A 22,097-nucleotide genomic window follows, 5' to 3' on the forward strand; every position below is an offset into this window, starting at 1 on the left:
GTTTAACCTTGGGTGCCCTCCTGGGTTTGCTTGTTTGGTTAGGAGTTAAGGTCGGGAGGAAGGCTGGTTCTCTGCTCTTTGGTTTGGGTTCAGCTTTGGTTACAGGGACATTTCTGCCTGTTCTCTGTCCCAGCCACCGAGGTCTTCCAGCCAGGTCCAGGTCAAGCCCAGCCTGGGAGCTGAGTGGTGAGGAAAGGAGTTGCCATAGGCAGCGCTGGGTGACCTCTGTGTTTGTGGTTGTCCTGCCTTTGTTTTGGCAAAAGACGGGTCCCGGCAGCCCTGCTGGTAGCAGGGCTCCTTGTGCCAGCAGTGGGAACAGGAGGGTTAGTGTGCAAAGCAGGACCACGGAATGGTCAAGCATGATGATTAGGAGCAGTTTGCAAGGCTCCAGCTGCTCCCCAAAGCTGGTGCCAGCCCTGCCACATCCCGTGGCTTCCCTGGTGCCCAGGCTCTCACTGTGGTTTGGGACTGCAGGTCCTGCAGATGTGCCTCTGCCCTGGGAGAAGCCCCGGTCCAGACCCCTGGGGCTGAACCTCCTGAGGTCTGGCTGTAGCAAGGACTTGGCTTGAGCTGAGCTGCAACTCTGCAAGAGGCAGCATGTCATTACCTCTGTCCCTGCGCTGGGCAGAACAGGGGAGGGATCGCGCCCCGGGCCTGTTCCCAGCACTGTACATCTCTTGGCATGCAGGCTAACCTTTTACGTGAGCTGGAGCCACGAGCAGCCAGCGCCAGGGCTCTGCCTCTTCCCAGCCCTGCACAGGGCAGGGGTGCCCTTGCCCTGGGGGAGTCCTACTGGGCATGCACAGGGGGACTGCTGAGCCCCATCGGCTGCCTGAGCATGACTTGGCCCCCGCCGGGGATCAGGTTAGGTCTTGTGTCCAGGTGCAGGCAGCCCAGTTGATGCAATGTGCCTGTTCCTGCTCGGCTGGGAATGTTGCTCACCTGCCTGAGGAGGCACACGCGCTCTCATGGCTTGGCACTGCCTGCCAAGCCTTAATCTCTATTGTTTGACAGCTGGCGCTCTGCTGACGTCAATCCCATGGCTCAGGGGGCTTTTTGGGGAGGAATAGGCAAGTCTCCGCATACGCGTGCTTGCAGGCTCAGCAGAAAAACATCACACTGAAACCACAGAGGGAGAGGGGGGAGAAGAAGAAGAAAGGAAGAGGGGGGCACAGCTCTGAGGGATGCTGCTCCTCTGCAGCATGGCCCAGCCCCGGGAGCTGCTGGCTGACTCACACCCGGGTCTACCTGATCGGGCAGAATCCCTGATGGGGGGAAAAAATGCCACCTTACGCATCCAGCTTGCTGGGAAGCGCTGCTTGGCTCCCCTCCCCTGTCTGTGCTGAGGGTCTGTTTTGTGCCCTGTAAGCATTTTGCCTGCCTTTCTGATACCTTTTCTGTCTCCTCCAGCCAGCTGATATTGCTGACGTTGGCTGCTGGATGTTGTCTCTACTGCTGGGTGACTGCTGTTCTCCTCTCATTCTCGTCTCAAGGCCCAGGGCAGAGGTGCAGTTTTGTCCCTTCCTTTATTATATATCATTAAAGAAGCTGTTCAGCCCTGTCCGGATTGCGTCAGCTCTGGACATTACTGTCCTGCCTCAAGAGACCATTTCAGGATGCTCCCTGGAAGCCATGCCCAGGTCGCTTTTGGCATTCGCCAACTTATGCTCAGCTCTGCTGCTTTTCTCCTGGAAAATAAGTTATGAGAGCAACACCCTAGGTCTCCTGTGGACTGATCCCTCCTCCATGCATCAGCAGATGTAAAGGGTGATCCACATTGCACTCACTGCTCTGGGGAAGGCTGAGCAGTCGTTGTTGTGCTTGCACAAATGGTCCAGGTGCAGCTCCTATGTGTTGGTCTTGCAAAGCCTCGCTTAGCTTTGGAGCCTGGAAAAGGCTCTCTGGGGACTCTTGGCATGGAGACCACAGCTTCCAGGCTGAGCCACTGGCGCTTCTGCTTCCACTTGTGACCTTAACAACACATCCTGATGGCAATTGTTCTCTGAGCTGGAAATCCTGTCCGCTCTGCTGTGGGACTTGTGCTCCTGAGCAGCTTGAGGTCTTTGGTCAATGCAGTCAACCCTTCCCGCAAGGGAAATGACTCTTGCCCTGCTGCTCGGCGGCAGCCACCTCTCTGGCACAAGCTGCTCCACTCCCTGGGCTTGGCTGCTCGGCAGGACTAGCTTTAATGTCCTTAAATATTTTTCATCCAAAAAAAAAAAAAAAAGGCAAACTGGGGAGTGAGGAAACAAAAGAAGAGGAAGCCAGGAGTTACCATAAGTAGCTTTGAAGGGATTTTTTTTCTTTCCTGGCTTAGAAAGCAACTTGGTGGAAACTGTTCTGAAGCTCAACTTGGGTCATACCTGGGAAGTGGAAACCCTGAAAGCCATTTTGGGTCCGTGCATAGAGCTGAAAGCCCATGTCTGGGAGGGTCAAAGGATTCTGTAAATCTGCTGCTTTGACTTCTTAGGCTAAGTTGTTTTCTTTTGCCCCCCACCCCTGGATAGTGTGAAAGCATGTAAGTAGCCATTGGAGCAAATTACTTAATGCCTTGACTTAGGTTGCCTTTTTGTTATGTTTGCACCACTGGCATTGGTCTGTGTTCCTTCCTGACTACATATTTTTGAGGCCTTGGAAACTGAAAGTTGGATGATATCCACCAGGCAAGAGTTTTAGCAAAGCGTTTGAGTTTTCAGATCTCTGGGGAAATGTATTGACTATTTCTTGGTCTGGAGGAGGGGAAATAACAGAGGTTGTGCCATGGTGAGTTATTCTGGAGAAAGCTGGATTCCTCGGTATGATTAGTCAAATACTATGGTTCAGCCCTACCCCAATGAATGAGGCATCCAGAAGTATGTGGGGAGTTTCTCTTGCTTGAAATTCTGGTCCAGAGGGTACACTTGGGCTGTATAACTCAAGTTTTTCTTTGTAGACACAAAAACTGCACTTGATCACAAAAAAACCTCCTTTGATCACTTTTCTTAAAACAGGGAGACATTAAGAAAAATAGCATGTGAGTTCATAGCCCTAAGAAAGACAGCACGAGCCCACAGCATCCTCTTATGTATCGCATTGTCTTCTTGCCCAGCCCCTGTGCATTGTCTGGCACCCCAGGGGTCAGTGGCAAAACCAGTATTTTCTAGGTAATATTTGTCTGGATTTTTGTAAATAGTTTGCTGAGGCTGTGTTCATGCCTCTCGTTCCCTGCCCACAAACAAGCAGCAGGGTGATGGTTCCTGGCACACCCTCGTGGGTACAGCAGGGTGAGTCCTGGAGATGCTGTAGGATGAAGAACAGACATTCCCAGAGGACCCATTTCCAAACGTATATGGGCATCACACCCACCCCAAGGCTGTAGCCATGGGGATGATGCTGCATGTAGGACATGCTTCAGCTGCCCAGCCTAGGTTTGGAGACCCATGACCATTCAGAAAGTAGTTTGATGAATATCTCAGCATAATTAACAAATAGGAAGAAATTACCACAAGCGTGCCAAAAGCTTCCCTAGAAACTAAACTGGGAAGACTTATGGGAAGTTATGTGCACAGCTTTAGCAAGACAAGGCTCGAGAGGAGAGGTGATGTTTTGCTTAGAAATATTAATAAAAGATGTTGCTTGCTTCTACGGACCTCACCTCACTGCTCTGATGACACTGGTATTGGTAACTGCTGTGATTTTATCTGTGACTTACAAAATTTGCACTCACCTGAAGCCTCAGGGAAGCTGATATGGAGACTGAGCGATCACATTGAAAAGATGCAGCCAGCTTCATGGCACAGGAGTGAAGGCTGAGAATGGGATCAGATAGGTGTTTTCAAAAACACACAAGTAAGTGCTTAGTTGGTCTGGCTTTTTTATTTTTTTGACATCCTTTTTCCTGGACTTCAGGTCCAAGCTTGTGGTATTTGCATGCTTCATCTTGGCATGGCAATGACAGCTAGCTCCTCTTTTCCTGTCTGCAACCTCATGTTACCAATGGGGGAACTGTAGAAGATCAGCCCAGGTCCTCCTGCCTGTCCCACCTTGTCCCATGCTCTTTTCCAAGGAGCTCCTCTTCACAGACAACCAGGGGCCATGGTGCTCTTCCCTGGTCTCTCCCCAGCTCTAACACTGCTGCGATTGCCTCTTCCTCTGTGAACTTGTGTGGTCTTCTCTTGAATCCCTGTGAGCCCTGCTGTCCATTAAGAAGTGGGATCTGTGCTTCAGGGTTTCCTTTCGGCTCGTCTTTTGAAACCCCCTTGAACGTTGTAGGGGGTAAGTTGCTGCTGGTGCAGCCAGGTTTGCAGAGGCTGAGGGGATCCTGGACTGTTCCCTCTCCAAAACACCCCCCAGCCTGGGTTTGGGCTGAGCCTGCACCTTCCCCAGCAGGGCTGCCAGTTTTGGCTTGATGATCACATGGGAGGGAGAATTCTCCCTCCCCTTGCTAGTTACAGTGGTTAGTCACATCCACTGTTGAATAGCATGGTCTTATCAGAATTTGACTTTCCCTCTGAGTCACAGTGGCAGATGCCACCTCCTTGGTGGCCAGGGACTGGTGCTCTCAAACCCCTCTTTGAAACACTGGCTGCCCAAAAACTGAGATGCCCTCAGCTCTGCTCGCAAAGGAGCTTCCATCACTTTGCTGGCCCCAGGAACCAGGGACGGTCTGGCTGAGAGTAGGTGGGATTCAGGGTGCTGGCATGGAGGGTGCTTGCTAGGGCAGGCAGGCTGGCCAAGCCCCACCTGCCTTGGAAGAAGCCTCCTCAGCGGGTCAGCAGCCAGTGCTCGGCAGTGCAGCTGATGGAGGACCCACAGTGAGGATCTGGTTCATGCAGCTTAGGAGAGATGCTGTGCTGGGCATGCAGGGAGGAGCTGGGTCCCTGTTTCTAAACCCAGTCCCCTTTAGGAGAGCTTGTTCCTAACAGCTGGTGGAAAAATGTTCTGCTTTGCCAGCTGCTGACAAATGCCCTCATGGCCATGGGGGCCAGGACCCACAGATTTACCAGGTACCTGAGGCAGATCTCCACAGGGAATAAGATGCCAGTTTTGCTTAAGGGCTGCTTAGAGGCCAGTGGTGGGCAGAGGTGATGGACAGACCCAAAGAGGAGGTTTGGCTTGGCTATTCCCTCAGAAGCTCCCTTGCCTTTCAGGGATACAGCAGCCAGTGTGGAGGAGGGACTGAACGTCTTTGACTGTCAGATAGAAGTTGTTGTTTTCTGTAATAGTATTGGAAACCTGATTATTTTTGTCACTTTCACCCAATTTTAACAGGGCTTTGTCAGAAGCAAGCCAGCGTGAAAATCTTGCCAAAGCTCATCCAGCAGTTGATAAGCGCAGGTATCAATGAGTCAGGTGGTTGAAAGCCCTTGGAGCAGTAATTAGGGAGAGCAACCAGAGGAGGGAAGGAGGCAATGCACCAAGCTTGTTGGCTCCTTCCCCCTGCAGGCACACTTTGCTTTTTTTCTCCAAGCAATGGTTGAGGAAGACAAGGCTTTGCATATGTAGGGCTGTTGCAAAGCCTCCAGAGAACAGGCAAGGAGGAAACCATGGGGAATCAGCCATGGTTTGCATAGTTTCTATGGCCCAGAGAGGGGGGAGTTGTGCCTGGGGTGAGATCAGACGGACAGGAGGAGGCAGTGGCTGCAAGGACAGTGGGATGGACTGCGGGTGGCCTTGGAGGGAAGGGGACTGGTGCAGCTGAAGATCTCTGGTGAAGGTGGGGCTGCAGCAGGTCCTGCCCCAAACCAGCCATGGGTGTTGGAGGTGGCAACTTTGGGCTGCTTTCAATTAAAAATTGTATGTTTTCCATGGAAGGTGGATTGTGAAAAGCCTGAGATCTGAGAATCTGTGGGTTTCAGCTCTGCTGTTGCTCACCCCCATCCCATGGGTCTCACTGGGCAAAGCCTGTCTGAGGTCAAGTTGCTCTCCAGTGCACTCTGCCTGTGGGCTCCTGCAGTTTTGCAACATGCGTTCCTTTTTCTTATTATTTCAGCTCTGGGAAGAGCACGGCTGGTGCCGAGAACCCAGCCTAGCCTTTCTGCTCATGGCTTCCTCAGTTTCAGGCAGCCCTGGAGCATGTGCTGGCAGTTTCCCCTGTCTTCTGCCTGAGCTGCCAGGCTTGTAAACACCGACCCCACCACGCCATGCTTGCTCTTCCTATCTGGAATATGGGACGTGGTTGTTGAGAGATGCCCTTGAATGAGTTGCAAAGGGCTCGGGGATAATTCAGCTCCCCAAAACTGAGTGGATGACCGGAGGGAAGAGATGGAGAACCATCCCAAGGAGAGAGAGGTGAGGAGGATCTCCCTGTCATTTGCTGCATGGACCACCAAGCATTGCCAGTCGCATGCTGCATGTCCCTGCTCCCAAGCCAGGCATCACAGGGACAGAGCTGCGGGATAGTAATGTAAAGAGGAGGAGAGTAATGTATATAACACAGATTCACTGGAAACCAGGCTTCTTAATCTTCCTAATAGCTTAGCTTGGTGCTCATCTGTTTGTCCAAACCAGGGGCTGACAGCTCCCTAGCTGTTTGCTTCTGAGAAATGGCCTTCCCTGTAAACTGAGATCATCTGATAAAACTTACTGATTTAGCCAAAGTGACTCCATTGCGGCTTGTTGTTTGCATGCCTGCATGGTTTTGGAGTTGTTCTAGCAGAGAATGTGTCCTGGGAGGAATCGACTTACTCTAAAAATACTCCCCTCCACCCCCAAATCCAGCAGCTTTCAGGGAAAAAACAAAAGGTGGGGATGAAGCTGCACCCCTCATTCTACCCACCTCCCTGTGTATCCTAAGTCCATGAAACTGGGTGGGGAAAGGAGTTCCCTACCCCAAAAAACTCAAGAATCAGGTTGGTTGTGCAGGCTCTTTGCTACCCTGATGTTTGTAAGCAGACGGTGCGTGAAAAGCCTCGATGAGAAGCTCTAGCCACCAGAGTAACTGACATGAAAACCTGCTTCTGGAAGAAGTACTTTCTTCCTGCCTTTTAATAGCCAACTGCAGGGTGTTCCTGGTGGAGCACAAATATTTTCAACAGGCTAAATAATTATGTTTAATTAGTTTTCATTAAGGTGATGCCAATCCACCCCTCTATTTGGAAACTTGCTTAGCTTCTGAAATGGCTTGAAAACAATGAAGCAGGGAAAATATCCTACTCGCACCGCACTCATTTCCATCCGCCATGGAAAAGAAAGGGACCACCAGACTCCCTGGTCTAGGCAGCAGCTTTCCAGACTTGGCAAGAGAGGCTGGAGCAAGTTTAAAATAGTCTGTCTCCACAATATGTTTTCATTTTCCCTCCCAAAGCAAAAAAATAATGCTGGGATTGCTTCCAGTGCCTCGCTTCACAGAGGTGGCAGCATCACAGCCCCAGTCTTTTGGGGATGTATTCTTCTGGGCCAGGTTCCCGTGGTGGCCCGTGGCCGTCAGGGCTACCACTGGTGGCAGAGGTGAGCCCAGAGCAGCAGCAGGGGAGGCTGCATCTTCTCCCCTGCTAACAGCATGCAGACATTTCTTATCACATCCCTGGGCATCTTCCTGGCCCTGACCTGTTTGGTAAGCGGAGGAGGGATGTGGAGGTGATCTGCCCACAGTCTGCGATGAGTGCCAGCACAGATAACAGCCTAGCATTAGTGGGTTTGCTGCTCTGGCAGGCAAAGCTGAAGCCATACATGAAATAAGCATTTCGAACAGCAGGGCGTAATTGCCCAGTGCGCAATGCTTAACCAAAAAAACACAGTGACATCCCTATCGCTCCATCTCTACGTCAGGAGCACATGGCCTTGTGCATCCCCTGCGTGTTCTCCATTTGCCTGGGGTTGGAGCAGCTGCGTAGGATACAGGCAGGATCAGGCTGGACCAGGTCTAGGATCATGTTTCTCATGGGGCCACCACTGACCAGCACTGGACGCAGGACCAGAAAGCGCTGGAGCCCCATGGCACATAGGCATGGGAGGTGCCTGCCCTGGTCGCCCTGCTCATGGAAAGCCGTCAGATGTCCTGCTGGGGGACAGAGGGGATTTCCCCTCTGGTATCTGTGTTATGTTGTCTGCACTGTCAAGCTGGCATGGTCACAACTGTGGTGGTAGATCCTCAGTCCTCACTTGCTCTACTTCTGGGTCATTGGTTTCCATCTCCATCCTCTCCCCTTGAATCTATGGCACTTGTTTCCAAATTATGTGTGCTCACATGGGTGTCCTTAAGTTCTGCTTTTTTTTTTGGTCTCATTTCTGCAATTTTCTATTGCACTGGAGCCCAGCACATTCCCATTTAATTAGGGAGTTAAACTGGGGAAGCAAAATGATGCCTCTTCAGACCTGCTTTTACCTGGGTGCGCTCTTGGTTTGGGGTATCTCTCTGCTGCAGTCACCAACTTCAGTCATGAGTGCCGAATCCTTACCAAGGAGCAGCCTTCTCACAAGTGTTTATTGTACACATGTATTGGTGGGAGAAGATAAAGCCTAACACCCAGATGTATACCTCCAGCTGTGTAACCAACCTGGCAGCATACAGCCACCTCTTCGTCTGGTCCTGGTCCAAACCCTGTCAGTGATAAGGGGAGATTCCCCAGTCAGACAAACAGAGGAAACCATACCAGCATTCCATTCAGTCTTTCCAAAATATTTTTTGATGAAGGGCACACACCCTGTTTGAGCCTGACGAGTGTCCTGTTTACCTTTTTTCTTGGACTCCGCGGCTGCAGGAGAAGGTGGGAGACGACCCAGCATCACCTGGCGTGAGGAAAAGGGGAATTACTCTGGGGAGGCTTGAAGTAAGACCCTGCCCTGGCACTTTGCTGAGCTGAGAAGATGCCAGCAGCAAAGGTGAGGCTTCCTGGGATGGGGGTTGTGAAAGAGGGTAAGAAACATGTGAGACTTGGCACTGTGTGGTGGGACAGGCTCTACTGTACTGAGCTACAGCTCTTCTTTCCCGCTTCTCACCCCATATATATTGGGTTTACTCCATGTCATAAGAAGAGCCTGCTTCTGTGAATAGTAGTGTTGTCTAGTAAGTGGAAAGGGACTCCGTGCTGCAGAGGGAAATGTTGGCGTGGGGGGCCCATCAGAGATACCTTGTGCTCCTGCCCAGTATGGCAGGAGTAGGAGAGGGGATGGATTTGCCAGGGTACATTGTTGTGCAATGAATGAGAAATTGCTTGTAAAAGGACCTTATCATGTACAAATACTGAATAGATTAAATCAAACCGCACGTAAGAGTCCAAATCTTATGTCTGTGCTGTTCATGTGCAATACCTAGCAGCACTTGCAAGGTCAAGCTGCCAACCAATGCACACCATCCTGCACGCTCCTTGATCTGTCTGCAGCAACTCCAGGAAGCTGCACCAAACTCTCCCTATTAAGCATCTTCAGACTGTCCCAAAGATGGCTGGAACAACCCATGCTCCAGTGCGACCCCAGCCCAGCACCATGTGCCCATCAAGGCCATCTTTTCCCTGCAGGAGAGCCCTGCCATGCCCAGGAGCACTCAGGGAGATGGCCACAAGCGCCTGGAGGGGAAAACCCACATGGGTGCAGGTGGGAGAAATGCAGCCCCCAGCTCTCACGGCTGGTGCCCAGGAGATGCCCTCCTCACCACAGGCACAATGAGGGGCACAACCCGCTGCCCTCCACAAGGGATTTGGGTGCTGAAGATAAGGTTCCCATGGCTGGTCCCTCCAGGAGAGATGTTGGCTGTTGCTCGGTGCTCAGCGAGTGGTTTAGCCTCTTATCTCTAGCAATGGAGGGCTGCACTGCAGAACGAGGAGTACCGGGCCAGCTTCCAGCCCGGGATGCAAACAGCAGGCTGTTTACAGAATGATTTCTTCTGTTTTGGTGCTGCTGGGAGATTGTGAAAACATCCTGGCTGAACCAAGCCTGCACTAAGGGCTGGCTCCAGAGGTGCGGGCGGGCAGAGGCAGGGAAAGGCTGTGGGCTTGTTGCCTGGGGAGCAGAGTCTTCTGCAGGAAGGGGAAGACAGCCTGAACCCCTGCCTCTTCAACATGTCTTGTGTTGATGACCTGTGAGGAGGCTGCCCAGTTTCTTATATCAGGGATATAATAGTTATTTTCCCAAGCATCTGTCTCTCTGGACCATTAACATGGGGGACCAGGGCACACCGCTGCCCTGTGACAGCAGGAAAACCCAGCTGCTTTGTCCATCTGGATGGCACCACCTGCAGCGCAGGGAACCTGCTGCCTGTACCCATCGCAGATGCTTATTCAACAGGTTGTGTTCATACCAGGCTGTAACCTTCCAGCTCTTTCTTCCAGATGTAATGAATTGTTAAAGCCTCTCTAGTTTCTACTTATCCCTAGCTTTGTATTGCACCCTTGGTGTCTCCTCTGAGAGTTTTCCTGCCTGACAGGAGAAGTCAATAACTAGACTGGTTGATGTGCCTGTCCTTGGGTCTTCCCCCACCTCTTGGAGGCGCAGCAGCTGTGCTAAGGCAGGGCATTGAATCCTAATCAAAGACCGCATCTCCCAGCCTGGTTCAGGCTTTGGATGACAGTCCTTTCATGTCCTGCATCTCTTTGCCGGGTGATATCTGCACCTGCCCCTGCTTGGGCTCTCCACCAGCCCTGAAGACCGTTGCTCTTCTGCTGGATGGGATCAGGATCTCCTGCTGAATGTTGCAGGGACAGAGGCAGGCACAGAAGACCAGGTGTGCATTTGTCTGAAAGGCGGGGGGTTTCGCAGCAGCCCAGGGATGAGTCGGGATTAGCGCTGACTGGCTCCATTGCTGTCCTGAAAGATCACAGAGAGCCTTTAACAGGTGGTGGGGATGATGGAGGCTGGAGAGCTGCTGTTTTTTAATGGCATTGCGTGTTCTGGCCCTGAGCTTGCGTGCACAGCCCCGCTCTGCTCCCTCGCGGGCAGGACTGGGGAAGCAGGTGCTTGGGACCCAGCTGGAGCTCAGCACGCACTAGGGGGCTGGGACCGTGCATGTGGTGGCTGGCTGATGATCTGTGGACCAGAAACAGCAAAGGCTGTCCCCTTCTCTTTCAGCAGGGATGTTAATCTGAGCATGCGCTCCCTGCCAGCAGCCAGTGCCAGCAACCTCTGTAGGAGTTAATTTTTCTTAATTTGGGAGAGTTAGGAACCTGCTTCCTGCTGCTTGGATGGACCAAGTGAGATCTGCACTGCTGTTTGGGGAAGCAGAAGGGGACTGGCTTAGTCTTAATTCCTCATGGCATCTTCCACTCCCATCACTGCTGCTTTGTTTGTGCCCAGCCTGAGTTTGAGTCAGCATTGTTCATCTGAGAGCAAATCTCCTGGTGGGACTGGAAAAGGAGATGGGTCTCCAGGTGCCTTTGGCCTTCTGTCGGCATCGGGAGCCCTCAAAGAGGGCAGCTTGGGTCCCTGAAGACCCCAAATGCAAGGGCCTCTGGGGGTGGGAAGAGGTAGCCTTACAGCCTGAGTCATGCAAGAGAGGAACTGTTACTGGGCTCCACCTATTCCAGCTATGTTACAACCCCTTCTTCGCTTGGTCTAGCAGGGGAGACGTCTGAAGCCCAGAAGTACCACCTATAAGCGATGAGTCAGTCATTGTCCAGAGAGTCTCCATGGGACAGACATCATAATATCTTCTTTCCTTGGCTGTCTTCTCAGTAACTGCATCCTACAGCTGGCCTGGCTTCTCCTGTTTTGTTTGCTTCCTCCTGGCTGTGGAGCACTGTTGCTGGAAGAGGAAGTGTCAATGGTGCCTCTCAGTCTATCCTACCTAAATTTAAACCACTATTTTTGTCTTTGCAGTCTCATTGTGTCCTGTTTTAAATTAGGAACAAAAAGTCATGTGAGGAAAGGTGTTGTCCAATGTTTGGTGCCGTGGTGAGATGAGCCATTGCATGATGAAGACCTCGTGCCAGAACAGCCCCATCCTGCCATCGGTCATCCTCTCTGCGAGGGACAGGTTTTTGTTTCTTACACCGGTTCCCCAAAGGAGCAGGGAAGAGGCAGGAGTGGGATGGGATGACCCATTTCCCTTCCCAGTTGAATGTTTCTAGTCAAGAGGCTCTTTCAAAAGTGTGTTGGCACACAGGGATAACACAGATGGACACGTTTCAGGAAGCAGTTCCCAGAACCGGCTTTACATTTTTCATTGGTGTGACCTGGACCAACAGCTGTCCTTGCAAAAGAAAGACAAGTGAAGCCAGGGGTCAAATAACAGGAACAAATTAATGAACTTGCAAGGATAACATGCCATTCAGTGTGAGTCACAGCTTTTCCTTTCGTGGTGCTGAGGGGAGCACGAGAGCGTGGGGTTTTTGGTGTCTCTTGTGTGTCATGGAGGAGGGGGTCTGGGCCAAATGGGATGAGGACTTTGGTAGTTCCTCACCAAAAGCAGGACAGCACTCAGGAAGCGATGGCTTGACAACCCCCACTGACATGGTCCCAAAGGCTGTTTGTGGAGGGCTCAACAGCTGGCACCAAAAAGTGCATTGGTGTCCACGCAGATTTCCATCGTTCTTACCAGGCATTGACCAGCCCTGCCAGATGAAGCTGCTACTCCTTAACGCCAGCTCCACGAGGAGATCTGAAGAAAGAAGGGAACTGCAGAAGGACTGTGCAAACCTAAATGCTGGCCAAACCTGTCTTATGCGGGCCTTGACCTCTGCCATCCCATCCATATGGTGGTGGTGCGTGGTCCTCCCTTCAGGTGAGGAGCTCAAGGGAGTTTCTTCTCTAAAGAACAGCATCTCCCATACCTCTCCTTTTGCTCAGGGTGCAGGGAAACTATTTAAAATGCCACTTCCAAGGGAAAACAGGTAGCTTGCTCCCTGGGCTGTCAGCTCACTCTTGAAATGATTGCCTTTGGGTGATCTTCAGTGGACCACCATTGACCATATCCTTTTTACATTGGAGCATACCTTCCCTTACAGTTCCTCAAGGTCCCTGATCTGTGTTGGGATGTCAAAGAGAGCTGGAGCAGGGTCTCTGTGTAGCCAACCAGTATGGCTCCTATCAGTGGGATCTCAGCCATGCCTTTTGCTCTGGGATTCAAACCTAAGGGCAGGTCCTTTACCTAATGTTCAGCCACAACTGTCAGACACAGACTAGGAACACAATGTTCCTGATTCAAAACAATTAATTTCTAAGGTGAGAAAATTCAGTCCCATCAGGAACATGGTATCTGTCTTCGTCAAAGGAGTTCTTTTGGGTAGGAGTGGTCCATCATGGCTGTCAGAACAATTTACTGATTACCCTGTAAAAAAATAAATATTTGTCTTGTTTTCTAGGGTGAAGTTAAGCAGCCATGGCAGAGGCATACCTGGCTGAGAAGTCAATCAGTCCTCTGACGGGATGGCTCTGAAGCAAGCACCAGTGAAGTGTGAAGGCATGCTGCAAGTATCATCAGAGCTGACAGCTCTTCACCAGATGTGTTTATTTCTTCATGCTCTGCTTCCTTGTTTGTATGTCAATCAATGATCATTAGTCTTCTCAGAGCAGCTATAAATAGTCAGGTTTCTCTGCTGACGTTAAATCTAAGCTGGCCTGGTAGTGCTGAAACCCATGAGGTAGAGGACTGTGTTGGCTGGACTTGGTCCAAGGATGTGGTGGGTGAGTCACTTCCTCCGCCAGCCGCGCTGCAGTGGAGACAGTGGTCCATGAGGCACAAGGTGGTCCGGGAGCAAAAGTATTTTCTCCATCAGGCTCTTCTCAGAAGGATGTAAGAGCATGACAGCACTCACCGCAAACAGCGTGGTTTTCAGGAAGACTCGGGGCAGCTTCTTCTCGGGGGTACCGAGAACTTAGGATGCTGGCCAAAACCTCGGTCATGTGGTTACAAAAGGAAAACGAAACTGGGAAAAGAAACCGTGCTGTGTCTTAAATCTCTGGATCTTCATGAGTGCACTGGGGACAGCAGCATGCCAAGGCTTGGGTCCACCACTCCTGCAAACCCCAGCTCTGATCCTCTCTCCATGGGGTCACAGCATGCTTGGAGGACTGTATCCTGCCATTGATGTTCACTTAGAGCATCCAGATTGAGAGAAGTGGTTGCTAAAGGGAGGAAAGTGCTGGCTGTGTGAAGAGGCTGGTTTTGAACCTGTTGCAAATAGACCCCAAGCATCTCTCCAGCTTGGGAATCTCTTGGTTTGTCTTCACAAAATAAAGGAAAAAGGAAACAAAGGATCCTGTTTCCAACCTGTTTGACTGTGAAAGCTTTGTTTTCTCTTGTATTTAAAAAACAAACAATCAATTTTTTAAAAGGCGCATTTTGTTTCAAACCCAAAACTTTTCACTTTAATTTAGAATGTGGGAAAAAAAAAAGAAATTTCAGAGTCATCAGCCAATTTTCAAAAGGAAACAGTGGCAGATTACTTTGCTCTGAAATGATTGTTTAGGAATGTGAGTTAATCCCATAGTACTAAAACAGCCGTGATCTAAAGGAAATGTTTTGAAATTGTGAAAGGGAAATGTTGCAGCCAACCTGAGATTGAAACTTTCCTCTGTTGATGAAGCTTTTCAGGAATAGGGCTTTTTGTCTGGATTTGAGATGTGAGTGGTTTGAGGTTTCTCAAGCTCTCCAAGTACAAGAAATCTGAGACTACAACAAAGCAGGATTCAGATTTCTGAATCATTATCTTTTACACCCCCCCCCCCCCCGCCACTTCTTTATGGAAAACTGACAGGATTTTTGACTTCTCTTCTTTCCAGTGCTCCTCTGGTACCTGCACAAAAATTCAAACAGGATCTCTTCACCTTTAGCAGCCTTACACCAGTGCCTCTGGACACAGCTCTCATAGGGACTTGCTCCCATGCTCATCTCCTCAAGCAGCCCATGGAGGAGATGCAAAGAGGCAGTGTCTTCCTGTCAGGTAGAAATCAAGAGCTATTCCTGGGCTTTTCCTGGGCCTGCTGTTTAACTCTTTTATGAATTCAGAGGTCTTGTCACATTTTAGTACCTAGTTTTTTCTTGCTCATAGCCTATTTAGATTCTTAGGGGGATAACTTCGCCTTCCCTCAAGGTCTTATAGCTCCTCTCATAATTCGCTCATGCAGACTAAAACAGATCTCACTGGATGTCTTGCCCCTCCCATTAAAAAGGGTCTTTTCATGAGCTGTGCCCATAGTGACTATTTGTGTTCTCTCTGTCACCCTGGATGTGATGGTTGGATGGCTCTCCATCCCTCTTGGTCCATGCCACATGTGTTTGGTGTCTCCTTGGGTCCCTCCCGCTGAAGTGGGAGCAGCTAGAGGAGGATGGAAACTGTGACAGGATGATTCCCATGTGCATCAGCAGAAACAAAATGTCATTTCCATTGGAAAATATTTCAAGGTGTTTCAGCCTTTCAAGATGAAACAAAATCTTTCCTTGCAAAATGTCAGTTCCAGCCATTGTTCCAGTTCAACTTGCCTGTTCCAAGGAAAACAAATACATTTTGACTTGAAATGGCTAATGCTGATACCAGCTCAAAATCAGCCCTTCCCTATCGCACATTCAGAGTTAGGAGAGGATCTTGTTGTGGTCAAGAACCTTCTTGCTTTTTTTTATTCCAGCTTCTCCAAACAGAAGGCTTCCAGCACTTTTTGTATGACGGACATTGCAGCTTTCCATCCTGCCCTGGGTGACGCCCAGGTCCTCTTCTTGGGCTGCAGCCTGAGATGGAGCCAGAGCTGCCAGCAGCAAGGTATTGGCCAAGCCTTCACCTTAATTTTGGGCTTCTAGCTGCTAAATATCAATGCTGGAGTGAACCGCATGGGAAGAGGCACCCTGCAGAGGTGTTGCATGGGGATGTAAAGAGCATGTGGCAGCAGCTCTCCTGGGAAAACCTCTCTGGAGCAGGAGGAGGGAAATTAAGAGATCTGAACTGCTTTGGGCACACAACAATGGTTCTGTCAAAACCAATTTCCAGTAGAGCTCTACAAAACACATGTCAGCAGGAGTTGGTGGCTGCCAAATCTCAGTGTCTTACTCACAACTGCTTCTGCCTCATGTCCAGCGTGAGGAGAACAGGTTTTATTGGTTTGGTTTTGGTTTGCTGCTTATTGAAATTCAGGCTGTTTTATTTAGTGGGTTGACCTTTACATAGTGACAGCCAAACCACACACGCACACTCGCACAGTATCAGGGAAATTTGGAAGATTTCAAACCAAACAAGGAGTTTTTATGAAACTGCCAAGTAGCTGGAAAAAAAAAATTAGATGATTATGCAACTTTGGCAGTCTTGTTGCCATTGTCACTAAATAAGTCAATATATAGTATCATAAAAATATTTTGCTGCATATAAGGGGAGTCTGAACCATTTTCATTGCAAACACATAACTCTCATTCCATATTTAACGGTGCCCAGACCTTCAGGACTTGCAGTGGTATGAGTACAGTCTTGTGGAATGAGATGTGCTGAATTCACTCTCTCTTACCCTCTTTTTATTGAATTTAACCTTTTTTCCAGAGGGAAGCGGACAAGCATCCAAACTTTGTGGTTTAACTGTCCTTACCACAACTTCAGGAGGGGTCAAATCGGAGCCATGATTGCCACACGTTTGGACTAGCTCCTTTCACATAATGGGGTAATATTCATTAAAGCTTTTGTCTACTTTTTTTTTTTTTTCATTTCCATTGGAATGGTGGCTGCCAGAGCAATCTGAGGTCTTTCAGAGGTGGCAGAACAGCTAAATAAAATAATTTCCAAGGTAAACGGTCAATATATCTGACAAGCATCAGCTCTTTGAGGAGGTGAAGATTTACAGTGGGATGTGACAGGTGTGGGCACATGGGTCTCCCCATCTCCAAAACTGTGAAGACCATCTCAGCCCTTCTGCCCCTTCATGGGGCTTCTGTGGGGACTCTGTAGTCATGTTGATCCCTTGTCTGTCAGAAAGCAGAGAATCATCACCAGGAGTGAATAAGATAAGAGGGTGCTGCATCACTCATGGTGATGCATCTCGCACATCACCTGCCAGACCTTTGCAACAGAAGGAGGAGGCTGAAATGTGAGGTCTCCATCAGCTCTTTTCCTGGAGAGGCCCGTGTTTCTGGATTGCACCCAATGGAGAGCAGTTGTTGAGGTAGGTGATGCTGAGATGTCACCTCCGCCTTCCCTGTGCTGGGATGTGCCATCTGCCAGCAGTCAGGGCATTGGGGTATCCTTGTGGATACCTCCTTGAGCTCCTCAAGGTCTGATTTAGTCGCACATCTCCCCCTCACCCTGTAGGATGGCATCTCTCTAGACCTGCTACCAGGGGTTTAACAACATACCTTACGAGCAGCAGCAGGTTTTGGTGCTGCTGGATGCAGTGTTTTTGGTGTGAAATAACAGAATTGCCCTGCAACTGATTTCAAGGCACAGGAGAGTCTGAAAAAGTCTGTCTCTCCTGGGTATGTAGGTCCATGGAGGAATCAGGGTTAAGGAATTTTACAAAAATATTTAACTCTACCTTTCTAGGCTGCAGAAGTCTTGCTTAGGGGCACTGTTCCTGAAATACTTAGTGAACGTAAAGGTTATTGGCAGTGGGCAGAGTTAAATTAGACTGTCTCATCAGGATCACTAGAAACAATTTCAAGGAAATGCAATCCTGCTTTCAATGGCACAGTCAGATCCTTGTCTGCCTCATTTAATTGCTTTTACTACAGGATACTGATGCTTTAGATTGCAAATCCTTCAAGGCAAGGACTGTCTCTTTGTTCTGGGTTTGCAGAACACATCCTGCAGCAAAGGCCAGGGCTCTGGCCCAACTACAAACATCTGGTTATTTTGAATACTGTACTCAGAGAGTGCCAGGAGGGCTTTACAGTGGTGGCTGGAGGGTGTGAGGGTTGCAGGGTCCTCACTGGCACAGCCCTGCTGGGTGCTGGTATTCACAGCACTGACATTGCACTGAGTGATGCACATCATCTTCCACCCCTGTGATTCCTCTTGTTTATGGTGGGGCAGCATTTATTGTGCATGCAAATGTCATGCAAATGACTGGCTGGGGAGGGTGTGTAATAAATCTTAATTCCAATCTACCACCTCCTCCTTTCACCAACCATCAGAGTTCCTTCTCTGGAACATACTGAGCAAAAGGCCCCAAATGTGACACCTTGGGGCTGGCATCTCTGAAAGCGGCTACAGAGAAAGGAGAGGTGGAAAAGGTATTACGGAGAAAGGAGAGTTGGCTGGTTCAGCGGGGACCCACCAAAATAATCCACACATCAGGTCATCTCCAGTTTAACTGAAGCACCTTTGGTATCTTATGGCAGGGATTCAATTGATGGTGAGTCTCAAGTGGCCTAATTTTGTCAAGACTTACTTAAAACAGAAAAGGCAGAGGAAAAGAAAGTGGCTGTTTAAGAGATGTGACATAAAGCACCACCAGGGCTCATTTAGATGCTTTTCCTCCAATCCCCTGTTCACTTATAGCGTGTCACTTACTTTTAAGAAAAAGTGGAGGAGCTTTCTGCTTTCCTCTCTGCTCTTAAAGACTCAGCCTGCCAAGTCTCCAGGCTCTGCAATCACCCCCACGGTGCAATTGCAGCCCTGCAAATCTTGCCTTCCCATTTATTCCTCCAGAATGCGCCTTTCTCCTGCCATTGCCCTGCAAGAATCATAGGAGGCTCAATTTGACTGGGTTTGCCTATAGGATGGAGAGCACAACAGATTTGCTTAACGTATTTATTAGTCACCAGTGCAGACAAATATCCTCTGCTTCAGGTTAGCTCATTGTGGGCAGTCAACCGTGGGAGGGGTGGTTTAATGCTGACATGCACCTCTGCCATCATCTTCAGTATAAACTACCTGCTCTCCCATCCCACCTTGACGTCACTCCTAATCTCTGGGCATGGCTGACTTCCCCGCAGGGCTGGTGGTGGCCTCAGCTGGAGGGTAAGCAGTGTCACATCCCACTCTGGGGCTCGGCCGTTGCTTGTCCCAAATGCTCCTCTGGATGTGCCTCTCCACTGTGGGCACCGTGGTGCCCCCTTCCTGAGGGCTGGACCACCTCCTTGGGTGCTGGTAAACCTCCTTCCCCTCGCTCTCCATCCTCAGGAGCAGGTCGTGCTGTGAGCCAGCCAAGCCTGTTCTTCAGGTATGGCTGTGTACCTCCCTATGACCAGTATTTCTGCTCCAGATCAAATATACGTTGCTGGTAAATTAAACCCAGCCTGTCACAGTCTGTAATTTCCATTGCAACCACAGGCATTGGCAGGAACTGCTGGTGCATGCTGCCCGCCCCATCCCCTTTGGTCCTCGTCCCCCACTGTGCCACACCACCAGCCCTGGAGAATAAATGGGGTTTCTGGGGGGGGGTTGGTGTGCTGGTCTGCAAGCCCAGGGACTGGCTCTGGTAACGCGGGGGGGGTTGTTTTTAATCTGCATTCCCTGAGCAATGTTTGTACTTGCAAGTCTGAAACCCTCCAGGAGCCCTGGGGGCTTCATGTTTGCTTCTGCAGAGGCTTGTGCTGTCCTGGTATTGGTGTGCAGCAAGTAAATTGGGGGTCACGCGGCTCCAGGACATTTGTTTTTAAGCTGTGCAAGGTTCCCGAGTAAATACAGGGATCACCTTTCACTCCCTTCCTAATGCTGCTTGCAACAGCACCACCCACAAAGCAGGAGACCCAGCACATCTTGGGCTGCTCATTTTATGAGCTGTATGTAGGGCTCTAATTCTGCTTTTGTTCCTTTCTTGCAGAGCCTCCCCAGGTCTTCCCAAGGTGATATGTCTCTCTAAGTGTCTGTCCATCCTCACATCTCCTCCCATGGCTAACATCTGTGGTAGGATCTTTATTGCTACTATGTCTGAAAAGACCAGAAGCTCACTTGGATCACGTTTCACTCCCTTCTGCTGAGCCAGGGGGTCCTGAGGTCCAGTCCCTTCTCCAGCTTCTAGTTTTATCCAACAACAGAGGATTTCCCAGGCTGTGGGATGCATACAAGCTTGCTCTGGGCTTCCCTGTTATTGCTGGATCACATGAAGCCACCAAAGAGTTTGAAAGGCAGCTGAGTCTTCTGGATCCACACCTTTGGGTCTGGGGAAATAACTTCTGACCTAGCAGAAACCAGGTTCCTTGGGATGTCTGAACCACACAGTTCACATTTTGCCAGCTCCAAGATAGGAAAATGAGTTCCTTGGGCCATTGTTCCCTTGGGGCCAGGGCTGTCTGGCTCCAGACCATGGATGGTGCTTCAAGCAAGTCTGTACAAAATGAAATACTGACTGCAGAAGTCCAAGTCTCAGTCCTAAGTCACTGATAGGGAGGCTGCTGGGAAAGAAACGCCTTCCTTTAAGAAGGATCTGCTGGTCTACTTTCAAACATAGCAGGGACTATCCTACTGTGCAATGCATAGTACAGCAGGAAATCATCTTCCATGCTGGGATGCAGTGTCTCTTCATCTAGTAACAAGTCTTTCCAGGGGCCAGGAAGATCTTCCCAGTTGAGTCCCAGTTGGACTTGATGACTCCAACTTGAGACATTCTATGATTCAGTGTTGGTGGGTATGCATCGCCTTTTAAAGCCCAGTGGGCAAATAATCATTGAGAAGAATAGGTTGGGGATACCGTCGAGGAAAACTGAGGTGCTCCGGTTCCTGCCAGATTGAAACCAGGTGGTAAGCAGAGCTAGTCTGGTCCTCACGCCATGAAAGCATCAACCCACTGCTTGGTAGAAAGAAGTAAGGAGGATGATGCGGGGAAAGAGAAGAACTGTGATCATGTTGAAAGAGTTTGACCCAATCTCCTCCCCAGCAGAAGAAAAGTGGCTTTTGAGGGTTCTGGTGTTCTGCAAACAAGGTGAGCATCCCCTGGAAGCAAAGAGGGACCTGCCTCAGTTCCTGCATAGCTACACCAGTGTAAGTTTGGTCTGCCCATGGGGAACATGCCTGGTGGGCAGGTTTCAAGTGATAGCTTGTTTTGGATGAGGGGAGATGGCAGGGTAGAGGATAAACTGCTGGTGTACATGGAGAACTGCGGGCCTGATTCAGCTTTGCTGGTTGAAGAAGCTGGTTCCTGCTGCATTAGCGGCAGCGAGGTCTTCTCCTTCCAGCTGATGTCTTGGCCAGGGGAGTGTGACTGCTGTAGGAGGAACTCATTTCAAAGGCTGAGAAAAAAAAGCAGCCTCAGGAGCTGTGTAAAATGAACCAAACCCAGTCAATGTGTGATCTTTCCTGCCAGGCACTTAACATCAACTGTATCTCCCTAACAAAGCACAATGAGAAGAATTTGAAACCAGACTCTCCTCCCCTTGTCAGCGCCGCTGTAAATCACTTTCCTCCTGTGCACTTGTCTGCAGGCCGAACCGTTCCTTGCCAAGGCTGTAACCCTGTGGGAATGAAAATGCAGCGGAGAATCTTCAAAAAGAGCCAGGAGTCCTGTTTTCTCGTGTGCATCTCATCTTGTTACTCCTGTTGCACAATCTGTTGTCAAAGGTCCATAATTTAAAAGCAATGTCAGTGTAGGAAAGCTAGAGCTGAATTTGTGTCCAAGGGCTGGAATTTCTCTTCCAGCCAGGATAAAAGCTTGGGAGATGTCAGTAGTGCTCTCTGATGGTCCCAACTAGGTGGACAGAGCCTGCTCAGGATAGCCCTTTGCTTCTGCTGCAAGACAAAGCACCTGCACTGGCCGCGAGGAACCTCGTGGAGCTGCTGCAGCACACCAAGTACTGGATGCATCCTTAAATTGTGCCTGCCTTTAATAACTGAAACCACCACAACTGGACTTTTAAGTGCAGATTTGTCAGCTTTTATTGTATTATTTACTACAGCTAGATAAGCTGCTAAGGCTTGGGCAATGCTCCTTGCTTGGGAAAAACGTTCACTGGAAGCTTATTCCTGGGAGAGTAGGCCAAGACACTGCATGGCATGGGTAAGCAAGGTGTGCAGCCCCGCAGGGAGGTCCCCAGTGCTGTAAGTGGCTCACAGCTGGATGTGAAGCAGGTGTTTTCTTGCCTTACCTATTGCAAGAGCTGCAGATTGAGAAATACAACAGCAGCGTGGGTTGCCAGCATGATTTCTTCCTGCCCTCCAGCAAATCAGCCCCCCTGGGGCATGCCTCCGTGTCCGAGATCTAGCAGGGGCTTGCTGGGGTTGGCTGGACCTGGGGAGCACAGTGCTGCCTGCGGACCCACTTCCTTTGGTTCGGAGCACATCAGAGGCTGCCCCAGCCTCTGTCCCTTCCTTGGCCAGCCAGGACATGTGGTTGGT

The 22,097-nt window shown here is 50.0% G+C and overlaps 2 protein-coding genes across 2 annotated transcripts in view; both read left to right on the forward strand.

Annotated features, from left to right (window-relative positions):
• Positions 1-8,803, forward strand: part of RYK (receptor like tyrosine kinase) — a 94,450-nt gene extending 85,647 nt beyond the window's left edge. The window contains exon 17 of the transcript XR_012776485.1: positions 8,682-8,803. The gene's annotated coding sequence lies outside the window, so the exon portion shown is untranslated. The remainder of the gene's footprint in view (positions 1-8,681) is intronic.
• Positions 8,688-22,097, forward strand: part of SLCO2A1 (solute carrier organic anion transporter family member 2A1) — a 45,745-nt gene continuing 32,335 nt past the window's right edge. Inside the window, exons 1-8 of the mRNA XM_075507651.1 lie at positions 8,688-8,802; positions 11,757-12,186; positions 12,452-12,634; positions 13,215-13,388; positions 14,635-14,795; positions 15,478-15,608; positions 16,374-18,177; positions 19,602-21,759. Of these exons, the coding sequence (XP_075363766.1) occupies positions 21,685-21,759 (75 nt within the window). The 5' untranslated portion in view covers positions 8,688-8,802; positions 11,757-12,186; positions 12,452-12,634; ... (3 more) ...; positions 16,374-18,177; positions 19,602-21,684. The remainder of the gene's footprint in view (positions 8,803-11,756; positions 12,187-12,451; positions 12,635-13,214; positions 13,389-14,634; positions 14,796-15,477; positions 15,609-16,373; positions 18,178-19,601; positions 21,760-22,097) is intronic.

Source organism: Mycteria americana, chromosome 7 (genome assembly GCF_035582795.1).
Source record: "Mycteria americana isolate JAX WOST 10 ecotype Jacksonville Zoo and Gardens chromosome 7, USCA_MyAme_1.0, whole genome shotgun sequence".
In the NCBI taxonomy this organism is placed as follows: Eukaryota; Metazoa; Chordata; class Aves; order Ciconiiformes; family Ciconiidae; genus Mycteria; species Mycteria americana.